Here is an 18,938-nt window from a genome sequence, read left to right as displayed (position 1 = left end):
GGGGATTGGTTTGCAGCGTTAAGTACCTCAGTTGACTTATGATAATACTTTGTAGGTATTAATCCTTCTTGAATGCAATTTAAATCTGCACCTGAATCGATTAAAGCGTTGGTTTCTAAAGAAAAATCGTCAATTATTATTTTGATTTTAGAATATCATTTTCTAAATCTAATTTTGTCTAAAAGACTTAAAACAAGATCTTTTGAAGAAGAGGATTTGCTTGATCGGGCATCGGAATCGGAATGTGAAGAAGAATCGCCCTGTTCTTTTGCAAGTGCTTGTGTGCGTGCTCTACTGAGTTGCGAACGAATTTCGGTATTTTCGGTTTTTAAAAACTTAATTTCTGATTTAATTTGATTAATTTCTTTTTGTAAATCCTTGATGGTTAAATCCTTTTTTGGTTTATTAAACCGTTCCAAAGTGGTGCTGAGAGAAATCTTTTGAGAAGAAATTTGACTAGTGCCAGGTTCATGAGAAGAAATCAAATTTTTGAGTTTTTTCAAATAAAAAGATTTTAAATCATGGTCATCGACTTTACTAATTAATTCCATTAAAAACTCTTCTTGTTCTTCTTGCTTATTAAGCACTGAAATTTTATTACAACAAGTGTCCGTGCACCCAAACTTAATGTTTGGCGAGGAGACGTCGCTAGAACTGCTAGAGTCAGAGACGGAAAAATCGGGATTTTTATCAGATTGACTAGAGTCGGTATTTCTAATTTCTAAAGCCTGAATAAGTTGAACCTTCTCCTCTTCAGAGATTTTTAGTTGGTTAATAACTTTTTTAACTCTGCATTTATTTGCATAATGACCAAATTTGCCACATTTGTAGCATTTTCCCTTTTTATTTTGAAAATCCTTTTTGGGCTTTCGAAAAGGTTTTTTGTTTGGAGATGGTTTTTCATAAAATTTATTTGTTTGAAAAGGTTTGTTGGAAGATCTTTTGTTTTTATAAAATCTGGATTGATATTTAGAAAATTTGCTGGTTTGTTGGGCTCTTTTCTTTTTACTCGAAGGAGTAATCGGAGGTAAACCATATTGTTCACAAAACGTTCCAAGTTCATATTTAGCAATAGATTTATCTTTGTTAACTTGTCTTGAAATCTTCATGTCGATACACATTTTCAATCCTTCCTTTTGTATAACATTGACTATGTTACCATAAGTAAGGGTATGATAAGGTATGACACCTTCTTCATCTACTAAAACATTTCGGATTTTGTGAGCAAAAAGATTTGGTAAACCATTGATAAATTTTTCTTTCCAAAATGGTTGATTACTGTCTTCCCTAAGCATAACTCTGGATATGAAAACTGTTGGAAATGTGCCCTAAAACCAATCATATGATGATACTTTACGGACATTTCAAACTAATGTAGTTCATTTCAAACTAATGTAGTTTAAATGTAAAGGGCAAAGATTATTGTTTAAGCCGTCTAATATAAATGTTATATGCTTAAAACGATAAGTCCAAGGAATATGTGATTGGAAGAATGCGATCTAAAGAAGTTAGATTCATGAGACCATTCTTTCGTTGACACATCCTAAACGTTCCTGATCATAGGATTGTCAATTGGGCATTGACAGTCCGTTAAGATTAGTACGTGCTATGTCTTCTCTCAGGGAGAGTGACTAGTCTCGAGTCATTGGTGTGTGTGACATCAAGACAAGTACGTAGGTGCTCAATAGAGAATGAGTTCACTGAACACGATCAACGAAGAGTTCTCATATTCATGTCACATGAGAACTCATGGTTGGGATAATGCAAATTAGTCTTTTGACCTGAGGCATCACAGTTGTCTTGTGGTTAGGTCCTTAATCTTTGATTATGTCAAAGTCACTCTATCAGGGTGTCCACGGCATCGTCGGGGTTAAGCCACTTAGCCATGGAGGCAAGTGAATGCGTAACAAGGGATCTCTAACCTTCAAACTGTTTGAGGGAGAATACTCTATGATATGATTTGGAATCTCTGGCCAGAGTATGAATGAAATGTTGGAATGCGTTCCAGATCACATTCAAGGTAATCATATAAGCACAAGATTCACATTGGATAGTAGACATGAATAAACTATCAATCCAAACAATGTGGTCAAGAGTATTGTATTAGAGAAAGACCGTATTGCATTTGTAATCCTAAACTGAATAGGTTCTCCACCTCTTCTGATTAGCTTGGGTAACCATGATATGCTGCTAGGTGTCACTCATGGTTTGTGGAAGCCCTAAAAGTGTATTATCACTAACGGGAGAATTGAAAGTAAGTTTCAATTCACAATCGATTTGAAAGAGTTTGAATCGCCCACTGCCTCGCTAAAAGGAACCTAATGGATCGTACACCGTGTAAGGTAGAGTTTGAAGATTCAACGGAGATGAGTAAGAATAATTAAATGGTTTAATTATTTATGGCAAGGATTAATTAATATGATTATTAATCAAACGAATAAGTTCGTTGAAGACCTCGGGATAGTTTTGGACCTTAAGGCCCAATGGGCTTCGAACGTCAAGCCCATTGACTTAAGTTGTATGACAACTTAATGAATAATGATTCACAAAGGCCCAAATAGCCCAATTAATCCCCATAGGCCGGCCATTTAGAGGAGGGTTGTGAACTTGGCTTAATTGCAAGTTTGCCACTACATTGTGAGGTGGTATAAAGACATCTTTATAGCCATTTCATCCTTAGGGGTTTTCTAGGGAGTAAAGATGAGAACACAAACCTCCCTTTGCTCTCAAAGAATTCGGCCAATCTAGAGGGGAAAATCTAGCAATCTTACTTCCTCTAGGTCACTCATTTCTTCTTCAATATACCTTGGTGTGGAGACTTAGAGGTTCTCAATTTTGGGAACTTGGAGAAACCTTTTCATCCATCCAAATCCATGGATCCAAGATGCAAGGAATGAAGGCCCTCTCTTTGGGTGATTAGCCTTTGCTTATGCAAAGAGGAATCTACAAAGGTATTGATTTCTCAACTCACTTTATTTTGAGTTGAGTCTTGATTCACCTATCTACTAGGCTTTGAATTTCATGGGTAAATGTTTTGTTTTAAGTGCATACAAGCATGATTCCGCCTTTAATATGTTAATTGCATACTATTGATGTTGCTTAAATGAACATGTTTTTCACAAATTTTCCTTCAAAAACATCTTTATACCATCTGAAATCACTTAAGGTTGGACACCTTAAATTACTCAGTTGGTCGTGAATACGAGTAGTGACGTTGCTGGGTGTTCCTATAAAGGGTTTTATAATCGTATAAAGTAAAGTATTTACTCCGTCGGGTATTCCTTGTCCTATCGTTTCATCAAAGATGGGAAGTCTTTCCTCATCTTTTTTGACCGCAAAACGTATTTCATCTCTGGACTGAGAAGTTAAGTGCTTCTCCCACCAAGAATGAAGCATTCCAGTGAAACCAGTGACGAGAAGATCAACGATTTGTGTTTGTGTAAAATTGTGATTTGAAATGTAGCTATTAGCAACCATGGATATGTGTTGAAGTTTGTTCAAAAGTTCTTGTTCTGACAATCCATCTATATTCCATTCATAGAGTTTGTCAGCAGAGACTGAAAATTGATTTTGGATATTTCTTTCTTCAAACTGAAGATCAGGGGGAGTTGGCCTAGGATACCAGTTTTTTGTAAAAGAAGTAGGGTTGACAGGATGAGTACGAATGCGTTTTAAATCAAAAGTTGGCTGAAGATCAATGTTTTGAAAAGCATTTTCATTATTTTGAATAGCAGAACTAGTTTCCGTGTCCTGAGAAGAATCTGGATCAGATGTGTTGTCTTCTTCGATGGAAACATCATTGTTTTGCAAAACATTAACAACTTTCTCTTTTTTGAGCTCAGTGAGCATATGATCAATTTTTTGTAAAGTAGTTATAGATTTTAAAGCAGTGGAACTTGAAGCGATATCAGTAAAATTTACTAAAGGTTTTTCTTTTTGAGAAGATTTTGGTTGAGACAATTTGTCAATTTTTGTTTCAATTTTATCTAACTGTTTTCCAATAGTGTGAAGACTTTGGTTTGTAAAATTATTCTGCTCGATGACAGGTTTAAAACCAGAATCCTCTTTTGGAATTTTGAAAGGGGTTGCGGGAATGTTGGTATTACCAGTAGAAATTAAAATAGTTTCTTTGGGAGGATGACTAGAGGAAACCAAAGTTTTGTCTTCCTTAACCCAATTTTCTTTGGTAACAACCGTAACTTTATTTTTGGTTTCATAATGTTTTTCAATAAAATCAAAGAAAGATATTTCAAATTGGTATTGTTCCACAAAAGCTTTCCATTCGGCATATATGGCTAGCTTTTCTTCATCACAATACTTTTTTCTAAAAATATTTCTTCTGGGAATATTTTCCTTAGAAGCGATGTCTGCTTTAAGCTTCCTCCATCGGATTTTATGTGGTTTGTTTAAAACAAGTAATTGGTGATTCACCGATGTTGTTTCAAAATCAGAAGCAGTTGGAGAAGTGGGTTCTTCTTGGTTTGGAGGATGATAAACAGGATGTGCAACTTGTGAAGAAGTGTCGATAGACTTTAATTTGAGCAAATCATTGATTAAATCTTGTTGTGCAGCTTCCTGCTCTTTTAACTTTTTGTTTACTAAAGATTTGATTAAATCTTGATCTCGACCCAGTCTATCGGTTGACGTGGATCTAGAAAAAGATTGTCTGCTTGGAGTAAAAGATTTATGTGAATGTATTGATTCACAAGATTTTCTTGCTGGTCTATCAAAATTGATTTTTACAGTGCCATCAAAATATTGTTCAATATTGTCAAGATTAACAAGACTGTTTTGGACGGAAACCGGTTTACTTTCGTTGATTAAACACCAATCTGAAGGGAGACTGATGTCTGACCACCTAATGGTTCTTGGTACTCTTATGTTTGCACTTTCTTGGGTTGTTTGGATCAGAAGAGTGTGGTCGCGACGACTTTTGTTCAAGGCTTGAAAATTCATGTTTGTGCCAGTGACTTTGTAATAAATTCTAAAAATAAGTGCCAAAGGTTGTGTTCCTTCCAAGACTTGGTACTCGGAGGTTTTGATATTAAGAGTAAGAGCTTTTAAAACATGTGGATCTGAAAAGACTTATTGTGAGGTCGGGAAAACAATCAAAATGGATAGGTCCGTTGTAAAGACTAGATTCGATCATTCCGAGTATGCTATCGTTGAAATCAGTAAATCTAGCATCGCGTAGACATAAAAGGATAGAAGTGTTACGACCTTTTCGTGTTAATGGTTTAACTGCAATTTGAACTAAACCAATATGAAGATAGTTATGACCATTTTTACGATGCGCTTTGATTTGTTCTGGAGAAAATAATTGACAAGTCTCATGTTCTTTGCTAAGAGCATAAGCCATCTCAACTGTTTTGACGTGATGTTCTGATTTAAAAGAAGTCAAAGACCATTTTTTCTTGTAAATATTTTGGGTTGAAACCTTTGGATTAGATGTGTTGTCTTCTTCGATGGAAACATCATTGTTTTGCAAAACATTAACAACTTTCTCTTTTTTGAGCTCAGTGAGCATATGATCAATTTTTTGTAAAGTAGTCATAGATTTTAAAGCAGTGGAACTTGAAGCGATATCAGTAAAATTTACTAAAGGTTTTTCTTTTTGAGAAGATTTTGGTTGAGACAATTTGTCAATTTTTGTTTCAATTTTATCTAACTGTTTTCCAATAGTGTGAAGACTTTGGTTTGTAAAATTATTTTGCTCGATGACAGGTTTAAAACCAGAATCCTCTTTTGGAATTTTGAATGGGGTTGCGGGAATATTGGTATTACCAGTAGAAATTAAAATAGTTTCTTTGGGAGGATGACTAGAGGAAACCAAAGTTTTGTCTTCTTTAACCCAATTTTCTTTGGTAATAACCGTAACTTTATTTTTGGTTTCATAATGTTTTTCAATAAAATCAAAAAAAAAAAATTTCAAATTGGTATTGTTCCACAAAAGTTTTCCATTCGGCATATATGGCTAGCTTTTCTTCATCACAATACTTTTTTCTAAAAATATTTCTTCTAGGAATATTTTCCTTAGAATATATATATATATATATATATATATATATATATTTATGAATAGTAATTGCCTTTGCCCTTGGCCAACTGTTGGAGTTGCACAAAGGCAACCATTTTTCAGAGGGCAATTCAAAAGCCCTTGCCGTTGCGTTGCCCTGGCCCTCCGCCAATGGGTGAGATGGTTTGGCATCTTACTTTCAAGTAGGGTTGTGTTGGTTTACCTTATATCTTAGCTCACCTACCTTATTTTCATTTTATTTTTCCATTTCTCTTAGAATCAATAAATAACAAACATAAAACTTTAGTGGTCGTCCTATAACTATTTTTTTTTGTCCAATAACTATTTATATTTCAACCATAAAGTGAAAACAGTTGCGTTTTTAATTTAATTATAAATGTACTGGTATAAATCCTAGTAGATTGCATTTAGGAGTATCTTCTAGACCTTTCTTATAGGCTTTTGTATCATTTATAGGATAAGTAAACCTGCTATATTTACTATAAATAAAGGCACAAGTTATGAAAAATATTATCACAGAATCTCCTCAACTCACTCTTCTCTCTCTCCCCTGCTTCACCCTCCTGTTCCCTCACTAAAATAAGTATACAACACGTTATCATCAACCTCATGACTCTGAGCTACACAGGTGGAGAAGGATCTTCTAAAATCAAGTTCAAAGACCTCCTAAATTTCATCAATACGTTCTAAAACATGATTTTAATTTCTGTCAAACCCTACTCCCGTTAGTTGCGGCTTGAAGCCGTGTGAGCTCTGCCACCAAAACCCTTATCCCAAGATCAAAATGACAATGTTTCACTGTGTCGTCATTGTCCTTCGATCCCCACAGCCTCAACGACCTTCGGTGACCCCTACACACTTCTCCAATGACTTGGAATCATCCTCCAACCACGAGAAGGTATTTCCTGGTGGAAACACGAGATTCCAGGAGAATTATTGTTTTACCCCTTAATAACTAAACTATAAGAGAAAATTATAACAACCGTACCTTAACTTTAACCCAATTGGGAGCAATAGTCCCTCAATGAACAGTGGTTTTTACCTTCTCAAAATGTGCAACTATGGTCCAATAAGGTTAAAGTTGAAAGACCATTACTACAATTTTTTTAAACTATAATGTGTCTAATATCTAATTAGGAGGGCAAAAATTAGTCTTTTGAATGTTTCACATTTTTGTCATTTCTCTTTATAATAAAATATTTTTCTATTTTTTAATTTATTTTGTTGAATCTATTTTTTAATTAAAAATAACAAACGATGCGGGTTTGTTTTGAATTTAATAATTATACCCTAACTGTAACATCTCACATCGCCCAGGTGAGTAGATCATGTAAGCCTTATATGTATATTCTCATCTCTACCTAGCACAAAACCTTTTGGGAGCTCACTGGTTTTGGGTTCTGTAGGAATTCCGAAATTAAGCGAGTTCGCGTGAGAGCAATCCCAGGATGGGTGACCCACTGGGAAGTTCTCGTGTGAGTTCCTAGAAACAAAACCGTGAGGGAGTGGTCGAGTCCCAAAACGGACAATATTGTGCTCGACGTCGCCTAGGGGAGTGAGTCATGTAAGCCTTATATGTATATTCTCATCTCTATCTAGCACAAGGCCTTTTGGGAGCTCACTGGCTTCTGGTTCTGTAAGAACTCCGAAGTTAAGCGAGTTCGCGCGAAAGCAATCATAGGATGGGTGATCCACTAGGAAGTTCTCGTGTGAATTCCCAGAAAGGCTCGTGCTAGGTAAAGATGGGAATATGTTAGGTCGAGATGAGAATATACATATAAGGCTTACAGGATTCACTTTCTTAGACGATGTGGAATGTTACACTAACTCTATTAAAAAAAAAAAAAAAATAGACCCTAACTAATCAGTTTCAAACTAATATTTGGACTTCTAGTTAAAGAAAGGGCAAATTTTGGTATTACGAATGATTCAACACTTATGCCCTCTCCTTTTCTATATAGAGTATAGAGATGAGATAATCTTTGACTAAAATGCCACATGGCACCGGTAAGATGCCTCAAATTTTGAAGCTCTGATTAGACATTGCATTGTAGTTTATGTTCTACAGTTATACAGATTCACACTGTATTGCGGTTTCTATTTTATTAGACTTGATTAATTTCACTATAATAAAACTGAAACTATGATTCGCAGTCTGAATTTACATATACCAATAACTACAATCCAGTGTTTGAAACTTGTACTTACCTAGTAAAAAATTATAAAAAATGTGAGAAATGAAAGATGCCATTGTAGTGGCAGAGTTTGTAAGTTTGTATGCTTTGAGTGATTAGTGTACCACACTACTTGATTGACCTTTTATAATTAGCATAAATATTGTAACATTTTATTGATTAAAAAGAGAGGAAACATGATTTAAATATAACCTTTTTTTAGTGCAACGATATATTTTACATTAAGAGAATGAGGAGTTTGGATAAGTTACACAATAGGCAATCTAATTTGGTATCGAATCCATCATCCATGAGATTCGAACCTAAAACCTCTCACTTACAAATGAAGAAGAATATCACCAGACTGTACATTTTTTTGAAAAAACGATATTATCTACACTAAGGGGAGGGTGTTACATTCCACATCGCCCAGGGGAATGGATCCTGGAAGCCTTATATGTATATTCTCATCTCTACCTAGCACGAGGCCTTTTGGAAGCTCACTGGCTTTGAGTTCCATCGGAACTCTGAACTTAGGCGAGTTCGCACGAGAGCAATCCCAGGATGGATGACCCACTAGGAAGTTCTCCTGTGAGTTCCTAAAAACAAAACCGTGAGGACGTGGTTGGGACGCCAAAGCGGACAATATCGTGCTACGGTGGAATCGAGCTTGGGATGTGGTGGGGACCCGGGGCGGGATGTGACAATCCCTGGCCGAGTGTGTCGACGAGGTCATCGGGTCCCTAAGGTGGGTGGATTATAACATCCCACATTGTCCAGGAGAGTGGATCATGTAAGCCTTATATGTATATTCCTATCTTTACCAAGCAAGAAGCTTTTTGGGAGCTCACTGGCTTCGGGTTCCGTAGGAACTCCAAAGTTAAGCGAGTTCGAGCGAGAGCAATCCTAGGATGGGTGACCCACTGGGAAGTTCTTGTGTGAGTTCCCAAAAAAAAATCATGAGGGTGTGGTCGGGGCCCAAAACGGACAATATCGTGCTACGACAGAGTCGAGCCTGGGATGTGGTGGAGCCCGGACAGGGATGTGACAGAAGGGGTGGACTTAGCCTCACAATGGGCTAGCAATAATGTAGTTCAAACTCACATTTGATGAAAATCAAACCTAAAACCTCTCACTTACAAGTGAAAATGAAGTGAAAATGAATATCACTAGACTGTAGTTTTAAGAGCACTATTGTTGTAGTATTTTTTTTTTTTCGAAAACATTAATGTTGTAGTATTACTATATTAGTGTTGTTGGTATATTATTAATATGAGCCATTGTTAAAACAAATTCTATTTTTAAATATTCAAAATTTAAATACTACCAAACGTTAAGATGCACGGAAATAGGATATTTTAATTTGTAAATTGGTAGAAATTTTCATAGGTAAAGCAAATCAAACCTACTTTCAGACCGAAAATCTTTTGATCTCATGCAGTCAATGCCAATGGGTGTGCTTAAGAGCTGATGGCAACCGATGGCAACCGAATACCTCTAATAAAAAAGAATAAAATGGGTGTTAATAAAAATTTAGGAATCTTAATGAAATATTTTCGGTACTATTCATTCTTAACGAAAATGATATTTTTACATTGAAAAGTCACTCTTGGTACTATTCACTTGCATCTTTAGTTTGTCATTTTCATTAAAACTAGAGTTTTTGAGGACTTTTCGTTAGTTTTCCTTAAAAATTAAAGTAGAACTAAAGTAGAACTAGACTAAATCAAATTGCACATGAATTTTTGTAACCGGATCAAAATACTCCAAAGCAACATCAAGTCAAGAGATGAGGGAATAAAAGTGTATCAGACTCGTCAACCAGATTTAAAGACATCTCACTTAGACCATCTTCAAAAAATTTAGGTTTTAACCCAGAAACAGTTTTGCTGCTCTAACCCTTCTAGCCCAAAATTTTAGCCCCAAATTATTAAAGAATGAATTTAGACTAATTTTTTTTTCTTAAAGTAACCTTTTTAAAATAAAAAATTATGTAGACTATCCTAATTTAATCTTATGAACATTTTAATCTAAAAATATTTAGATTATGACAAATACTGAAAAATCACTAACTGATACCCTGAAACTCATTAAACACTATGAAAAATATGAAACAAATGAAAGATTTTTTTTTAATTACTTTAGCCGTTTGATTTAAATTTGGACCGTTAAATTATTTTTTTTACCGTTGAATTTCATTAAATTAGATCTTAATCGTTGAATTCAATGTATTTATAAATATAAAACTAAATAAAATATACATATATAGTGGGCCAGCCCCACTAATCATGGGCTAAATTTGGCTTCCATTTGAGTTTTAGGTTTTAGGCCATATTTTCGCGTTGGCTTGGGTTGAGTTTTTTTTTTTTGGGAGAAAAGGGGGGGGGGCCCGGGGGGGCCCGGGGGGGCGAGGGGGGGGGGGTGGGGGTGGTGGAATAGAAGTGGAAATTTGAGTTTTAGCCCGGTGTTAGAGAATGTCTTATCAGTGAAAAAGACGAGACCATAATATTAAGTGATAATTTCACATAAAAAAATAGGGCTAACTACATTCCAAAAATGGGTCACAAGGTTTCAATTTTCTCACATTACCCCCCCTAAAATTTTAAAATTGTATTAATTTACTCATTTTGTCTAATAAATTATTTAAATATTCATTAAATTGATGACATAGTTAGCATGAAACCCGTAATCACATTTTGGTGAGTAATGCTATTCATACCATATTTATATATCATCTTAGGTGGCATCACAACTACATCATTCGAAAAATTTGTAAAACCTAAGGAAATGAAGAAGAAAGAGCCCTAGTATACCATAATTATTATTTAATTAACTAGTTTTTCTTAATTATTAGTTTATTAAATAATGAACTAAATTTCAAAATCTGATTAATTCAAATGATGTGGTTCTCCACATCAAATTCTACCTAAGGCAGTATAAAAATGTGATATAAAAACATGGTATGAATAGAATAATTACTGATTAATTACTAGAGTAATGCTATTCATATCATGTTTTTGTACCACATTTTCGTACCACCTTAGGTGGCATGTGATGTGGACAACCATATCATTTGAAAAATTTGCAAAACCCAAGAAAATGAAGGAGAAAAACTCCTTGTATACCACAATCATCATTTAATTAGCTAGTTTTTTTTAATTAGTAGTTTATTAAATAATGAACTAAATTTAAAATTTTGATTAATTCAAATGATGTGCTTCTTCACATCAAATACCATTTAAGATGGTATAAAAATGTGGTATAAAAACATGATATGAATAACATTACTGTTACTTCGATGTCGGCAGTTCGTCATCCACACGTGGGCACTCGGGTCGAACACGCATTTTCATCGATTATTCCCAAAGAAATGCTCTTTGCCCAAAACCTTTCCTTGCTGACAGCCAACGGCCCAAATTCCTCTGCCAACTCACCCGTGCTCGAATCCCAAAATATTACCAACAAAACCACCACCCTCCACTCCCGCTTCAATTCCACCGCCATTCCCTTCCACCCTGAAACCGCACGACGACGAGGCTCTCCTGCCCTTATCACCCACATTCCGAGCCCTCTTCTCGTGCTGTTCCTCTCCTCCGCCTCCCTTCTGGTCCGGCAGTCCCGTTCTCCTTCCTTTCCAGGTATTATTATCGTTCTATCGTCACCAATAATTTGCATGCAACCAAAATAATAAATTGTCGTTTTATTTTATTTTGATTTTAATTTGATTCTTGGGAATCCGGGTCGGATTCCCTTTCCCGCCAATTCCTGCGATTGTACTGTGTTTGGCAACTGGGAATTGGTGGGAAAGGAAAGGGACTGGATTGCTTAGAAATGAATGAGAAAGTTGCATCTTGCATGCTGCATGTGAATATGGGAGTATTTTCTGTTTGTTTTGTTTGAGGAAATGGACTTTTCCCCTTTTACTATATTGGCAAGTTTCAGAATTATGAGTATTATTGCAGGTTACAGATCCTTAATCCTTAGCCAAGATAGAATTTTGGAAAACTTTTAATGTGGTAGATGGTTTCTTGCTTCTTGAAATATCTGGGGCGGCTTCCAAATTCCAATCATTTTACTTTTTGTAATGTTTACTTATGGAATTGAATGCCTTAGAATCGGAAGTGATGGACACAAATTGTTGTGTAATTTGATGTCAAAATCGATTTTTGTCTATTAGTTTTAGACTGCAATGATGTGCTAATTATGCCCCTTTTTTATTTGTCTGCTTACCGTCTTGCCGATTACCGCAATGGGGTTCGGAATTTTGTGATCATTAGCAATCTGACAGCTATTGGTTAAATTTCTTGGCCTTAGTCATGTTAAATTTCTTGCTTATTCTTCTTGGAACATTTCCGCACCAGGATATTAGGTTGCTTGGGTTATATTCATCGTTGTGGTGTGGAAGCGCAGCATAATTGTTTATTATGGGCGCCATGGAAAATGCCATGGTCAACAGAGAAGATCGTATTCCAGCAGAAGCTAGGGAGATTCTACAATCGTTGGCTTCCCAGTGGGATGACGTGGTGGATTCAAAGGCACTGCAGGTGATCCCTCTCAAGGGTGCAATGACAAATGAGGTTTTTGAAATAAAGTGGCCATCAAGGACAGGGGAACTTTCACATAAAGTTGTGGTTAGGATTTATGGTGAGGGTGTCGAGGTGTTCTTTGACAGGGATAATGAGATCCGAACATTTGAACACATGTCAAAGAATGGTCAGGGACCTCGTTTGCTTGGGCGTTTTCCAAATGGCCGAATTGAAGCGTTCATCCACGCACGGGTACTTTCATTTTTACTTATCTTGCTGTCGTTCTATAGCAATCTCATAATTCGCATTTAAAATAATATGTAAAGGATGGTTCCTTACTGCTGCATTTCTTAAGGACATAAAATATTCTTCCACCATTTCTACTTGGGGTTAGGAGTATATATATGCACCATGTTCTTTTTTCTATTAATGCTCAGTTTATTTATGGTGCATGAGAATGTCATGCTAAATTGTCATGTCGTAGTGTTTTATGACTACCTTCTCTAGCTCAAGATCAAATTTAGTAAATAATAATAATTTTCTTCAGCAAGTGATTAATTACTCTTTGTGTTTTACAATTCCTTTTAGGTGGTTATGTATGAGAAAGATAAACACATCTATTTCATATCTTGGGTTACATGGACAAATTGCATAAAGAAGTCAATTAAAGAGTTCTGTAGCTCCTTCAACTATGGAAGCACATTTTTTTCCTTATCTCTTTCACTTGTAAATTTTCAGACACTCTCAGCGTGTGATCTACGTGATCCGGACACATCTGCTCTTATAGCATCAAAATTGAAGGAGTTCCATGAACTTGATATGCCTGGTCCAAAGGTTGTCACCCTCTGGAATAGATTGCGGTACATTACTTTGTTTCTGCTGTACTATTCTCTGAAAGATTGAGATTATACCATGTGTCTAAATTAAGTGAGAATAAATTGTTGCATGAATTAATGTTCCGAGTGTTGTTATAGCTTTAATCAATTCTTTGTAAATGTTCCAGAAATTGGCTCAGTACGGCCAAGAGATTGTGTACCCCAGAAGAAGCTAATTCCTTTCAGCTGGATTCTATTGAAAACGAAATCCCGTTACTGGAGAAGGAGCTCTCAGGGCCTCATCAACGTATGGGTTTTTGCCACAATGATTTACAGTATGGTAACATAATGCTTGAGGAAAAGAGTAAATCGATAACCATAATCGTAAGTTTCTCATTCTGCTTTTAATTTCAATTTTTTATTTTCTCATCTGAATTTTGGTGTCAAAATCTTATTTTCATTTGATCTTTTAGTTTTTACTTTAGTAAATAGTTAAGATGTTTTCATTAATATGCAACAACGAAATACCTAGTTATAAGACTGTACTTTGCTTAGATGATTTCTAATTGTAGTATGGCAGATGTCATTGGTAGAAAGGAAGAAAAGTATTTCAAATAGCTTGTATCTGTGAATTTCACCATATAATTCCAACTGCTAACAATACCCAGAAAAAATAAAAAATAAAATATTAGGACTGAGATTATCATTAATCATATGGAGATAGTATATCAGTTTTTATATGGATGTATATAGGTTTAAAGTTTAAACATCATCCTATATGATGTTTCGTTGGAAGGATTATTGACTAAGAGAGTATGAATTTGATTGTGCGAAGAAAGTTCCGTTCTTTTCTTTCTTTTTTTTTCTTTTCATTTCTTGGGAAGCTAATTCAGCACCATGTTTATTGGTCTATCCAATTATGGGATTGACAATGTGCGATGCGGGCATGAACAAGAGTGGGAAGATTCTTTGGTTCTGATTTTATATTTAACTTTCCTGCCAGGATTATGAGTATGCAAGTTATAATGCTGTACAATTTGACATAGCAAATCATTTCTGTGAGATGGCAGCTGACTATCACACTGATACACCTCATATTTTGGTCTACAGCAAATATCCTGGTTTGTCATCTGTTCTGGCACATGCTTTTGTGTTTATCTTGTATTATTTCCTTCTGTGCCCTGCTATATCTTGACCTGTCACAACAGGTTTGGAGGAGCGTCAGCGGTTTGTTTGTTTGTACCTGAGTTCTTCAGGTAATATTATTTACTTGATTATGTTGTAACCTCTCTCAAGAAATTGGAAGGATTTATTTGATATTCTCTGAATTGTGGGATTTGTATGCAGGCAATCAACCTACTGACAGCGAAGTGGAGCAGCTGGTTCAAGATGTTGAGAACTATACTCTTGCAAGCCATCTTTTTTGGGGCTTATGGGGAATAATATCGGTACTTATTGTTTCAACATAGTTTCATGGACAGAACCTTATTATCATAGAAACCTATTGCCACTGACTTCCAGAATGACAGCTAACCCCTTACGTTCTTAATATGTTTTCTTTATTTTCTTTAAATGCCTTGTTTCTCTGATTTTTAAGTTTTATTGGTAATCTAGTTTCTCTTTCATATCTTAGCATGCCGGCTCCTGTTGAGTGTCAGGCCGTTGTTCTAATTTTTAACCGTGATCAAGGTTACATAATGGGTTGCAATACTTTCATGTGGTTGCATTTAATTTTATCTCCACATTTGGTTTTTCATTTTTCAGGAACATGTGAATGAAATTGACTTTGACTACATGGAATACGCAAGGCAGAGGTTTCATCAGTACTGGATAAGCAGGCCTAAGCTGTTGGGTTCCGTTGGATCTCCTCCAGATATTGTAACTGATGGTAACTGTGCTGTTTAGCTCTCGTGTTTAATTCACACTTCTATAGTCCTTTTGATTGCATGCATTACAGGCCAGCAAGTGTATTTTGTTATCTGATAATGACTTTCAGGAAAGAAAAAAAACCCCAAGTTATTTTCTGTTTTTACTTGTCTCCTTGGATGCCTCATCTTTTGACTGATTGAGTTTCTCAGTTGATTCATCTAAGGGTGGCATAAGCCTGATATTGTGACTTTCAAGGCTCGGGTAGATGGGAGTAGTTCAAGGTACTTTAGGCTGAGTTTGGGTTGGGTGAACATAAAAGGTAACTTGATACTAATGAAGTTTTAACAAGTGACCATTTTGCGAGTCCTAGTACTGAAGTCGTGATCACTAATCAGGTTCATTTTCCCATAGCTATTAGACATCACTTGTAGTTTGCTATTTATCCCAAGCTAAATTATAGCTACAGTTCTTGATCGTGAATGGGAGTAGAGGTATCTGTCTAATGGAGGAGCTCTTGCTTCTTTCTGTTCTGCGGGATCATATTGCCTTCACGTATGCATTGTTAAAGATGACTCTCCTGCATCTAGAGACTGGAGCTGTCACTGTGAGTGGTAAATGTTGAGGGCTGTAAGTTTTGGAGAACAGTGCCTGAAAACCTTAGGCAATGGTAGAAAACTGACCCGTTTGAACAATTATACGGAACTTCTTGTGTCTATCCTGTGGAGTTAGTCTCTTAACCGTGATCCTGCCTATGTTGAAGACTCATTGATATGTTATATTTCTTCTTTTTATTCTGGAATTTGTGAGTGGAGTACTGATTGATTGGTAATTGTGACAAAGGATAGTCATGAAAGCAATCTCTTGGAATGGTAGCATCGAGTTTCAAATTTCCTTTTAGACCAAACCTAACCAAACCCTGGGCTAAAAGTCAAATTTTAGGTTTTATTTGCACCCCCACGCACCCCCAAACCCAACCCAAGCCAAATTTGTGGGGTAAAAGCTAAAAGCTAAACAAAAACCAAATTCCTCTCAGAAATTAGTCCAAATGCGAGTGGATTCGCCAGAAACAAGCCCAGACGCAGCCTACCCACTTGCCCCAATTGCCCCACGCGGCATCAAGCCTGGAGGGCTCACTGTCAGGGCAGTTGTCTGCCACTTGCAGGAGCCCAACGACTCTAATTTGCATCGGATGGTTGATATATTTGGACTGTTGGTTGATCCAACGGTCTAGATTCAAATTTTGTTTTATAAAAAAAATGTAATTTTAAAATACATTGAATCCAACTATTGAGATCGAATATAATCAAATCTAACAGTAAACAAAAGATCTAACGGTTGAAATTTAAATCCAACGGCTAAAGTAATTAAAAAAATATTTAACTCAAAATTCACCCAAAAACTCTATAAATACCTATGTATTTGTTTAAACATCCACACAAAACTCACTTTTTCTCGTGTGTCATGTGTTTCACATGTGTTCTGTGTGTGCTTCATCTCTATCATGTGTTTTGTATGTCCTTCACATGTGTTTTGTATGTGCTTCACATGTGTTCTACGTTTTATGTATTTTTGTGTTTATACATCTCTATCATGATTTTCATATTCTTCCATAGTGCTTCACGATAGTCTACATAACTTTTTTTTTTAAAGTTAATTTAAGAAAAAAAATTAGCCTTAGTTGATTCTTTAATAATCTAGGGTTAAAATTTTAGGTCAGAAGGTTGAAGTAGAAAAACTGTTTCTAGGCTAAAAACTTTAGCTTTTAGCCTAAGAGTTGAAGATGGTCTTAAGGAGCTAATAGTTTAAATCGTTGACAATATTCGGTGCATGTCTTTATTATGTAATCGGAGGTCAAAGGGTAGTTGATGAATGCAAGTGGATATTTTGGTGTGGGTATCCATAGTTTTTTTGTCTTCAGCGTCGTTGCTGTTTTAACTCTTTTTTTTTTTTTTTTTTCTTGTGCAATTTCATGTTGTATTTCTTGCTTCTGCGTCCCATGCTTTGGTTTATGCAACATCTTCAGGTCATGAAGTTGCTCCATACATATCTTTAATATTTCATATTTGACAGTTTTCCCACATTATGTAATGCATATACAGATAAGTAAATGAAAAAGTTTCAGTTAAATACGAGATGCATGTAGTGCTGCTTGACAGCACGAGTGACCCTGTGGAGACCCTCTTGGTCTTTGTTTTGTTTTTTTTTTTTTGTTTTTTTTTTTTTTTTTGTGTTTGGTTGGTGTGAATATGGTTCTCAATGAATTTCATTTCGTGTATTGTCCAAGTACATTTCTATCCGCTTGTATTGTAAGCGTGTAGGCTTTTTTTACATGTTTTATCTGCCCGGTGATTTTCTTTTTCTGTTGTTCGTTCTTCAGGCTTTTCTTTTATGTGAAAGTGAGTTTTGGTTTGCAGGCGAGCAAAAGGGAACTGAAAAAACATTAGCTAAGCGGCCAAGTATGTTGAAGAAGCTTAAGAAATATTTCAGCTTCACAAAGACGAAAACTTAGGTTTAGAGATTTTCGCAACTAAGGGTGACATCAGTTTCAAACCGGGGGAGGGCGTGGGGTGTGAATTTGTGAGCGGATTGCATAATGGGATGAAGTGTGCGTACGGTGTAACATGAGACTGGTGTGGCGACTGCAGAAAGTGGGATTTGAGGTTGTAAACAATCGATCATGTCTTCATGTGATCGATCTATGAAGACATGATCGATCTATCATAAATGTCCTCTCGTATATTGGCATTCGCAGACGTGTGGATGCAACTTTTGGAGCCTCTTCGGTTCGAGTGGCCCTTTATTAAGAGGCGCGTAGACGTTTTAATATCGTTGAGAGTGTTGTCTTCTTTGATGGAATGCTGTGTTTGATTATGTACTGTTGGTTTCTGTGACATATGATATACGTATTTCTTTTCTATTTTTCTGCCTTCCGCATTTATTTTTTTGATAAATTTTCTCCGATTTCTTGGTGACAAAACAAATCAAATTTTTTCAAAACTCAATAACTTATGTATTTGGGTACGGTACATGCATTTACTTACTTTCACTATATAACGGCTGCGGTACATGCCTTCACGTCAGACTTTGGAAGAATTCGGAGTCAAAGAGTATATTACACTGCCACTTCTAAGTGGCATAAAGTAAAACGGGTTGACCTGAAATTTGAATAAAACTTGGGCGATTGTAATTAACACTACATCAAAGAGCTCACATTGCTAAACCCAAAATCCTAAACCCTAAACAATTTTCTCCTCCAACAAATTGGAAGTCCAAATTAATTTAAAATTTCACGAAACATTTCATCTATTTATGACCTTTTTACAAGTACCATTGCAAATTACTCTTCAGATTCCATTTTTATTGATCAAATTAGGGGCACAATGCAACTTGAATTTGGATGAACACAATTGAATTTCAATTTAATGTTGAAAAGAAAACATAAAATTGTTATTACAAGATGGAATAAACTGCAAATATTTCATTTCAAATCACCTAAGGTAAATTCAAGAAAAATTAC

The 18,938-nt window shown here is 35.7% G+C and overlaps 1 protein-coding gene across 1 annotated transcript; it reads left to right on the top strand.

Annotated features, from left to right (window-relative positions):
- The first annotated feature begins 11,594 nt into the window (after window positions 1-11,594).
- Window positions 11,595-18,338, top strand: LOC103952107 (probable choline kinase 2). Its single transcript, XM_009363632.3, has 9 exons — window positions 11,595-11,849; window positions 12,573-12,989; window positions 13,476-13,597; window positions 13,741-13,936; window positions 14,556-14,673; window positions 14,761-14,808; window positions 14,900-15,000; window positions 15,317-15,440; window positions 17,836-18,338. Exons 2-9 carry the CDS (start codon window positions 12,636-12,638, stop codon window positions 17,928-17,930), a joined length of 1,158 nt encoding a protein of 385 aa, XP_009361907.1. The 5' UTR covers window positions 11,595-11,849; window positions 12,573-12,635; the 3' UTR covers window positions 17,931-18,338.
- Window positions 18,339-18,938: the final 600 nt, after the last annotated feature.

This window comes from the organism of the source record quoted next, unplaced genomic scaffold (assembly GCF_019419815.1).
Source record: "Pyrus x bretschneideri cultivar Hongxiangsu unplaced genomic scaffold, Pyrus_bretschneideri_v1 Contig24, whole genome shotgun sequence".
Taxonomy (NCBI): domain Eukaryota; kingdom Viridiplantae; phylum Streptophyta; class Magnoliopsida; order Rosales; family Rosaceae; genus Pyrus; species Pyrus x bretschneideri.
The sequence above is the reverse complement of the archived record's forward strand: the minus strand, read 5'-3'. Positions and strand labels throughout refer to the sequence as shown.

Bases quoted from the DNA above. Each gene is read 5' to 3' on its own strand.
- LOC103952107 (XM_009363632.3), top strand. From the start codon at position 12,636: ATGGGCGCCATGGAAAATGCCATGGTCAACAGAGAAGATCGTATTCCA. The intron at 14,674-14,760 runs GTTTGTCATCTG...CTGTCACAACAG, and splicing joins GGTCTACAGCAAATATCCTG to GTTTGGAGGAGCGTCAGCGG. The intron at 14,809-14,899 runs GTAATATTATTT...ATTTGTATGCAG, and splicing joins TTTGTACCTGAGTTCTTCAG to GCAATCAACCTACTGACAGC.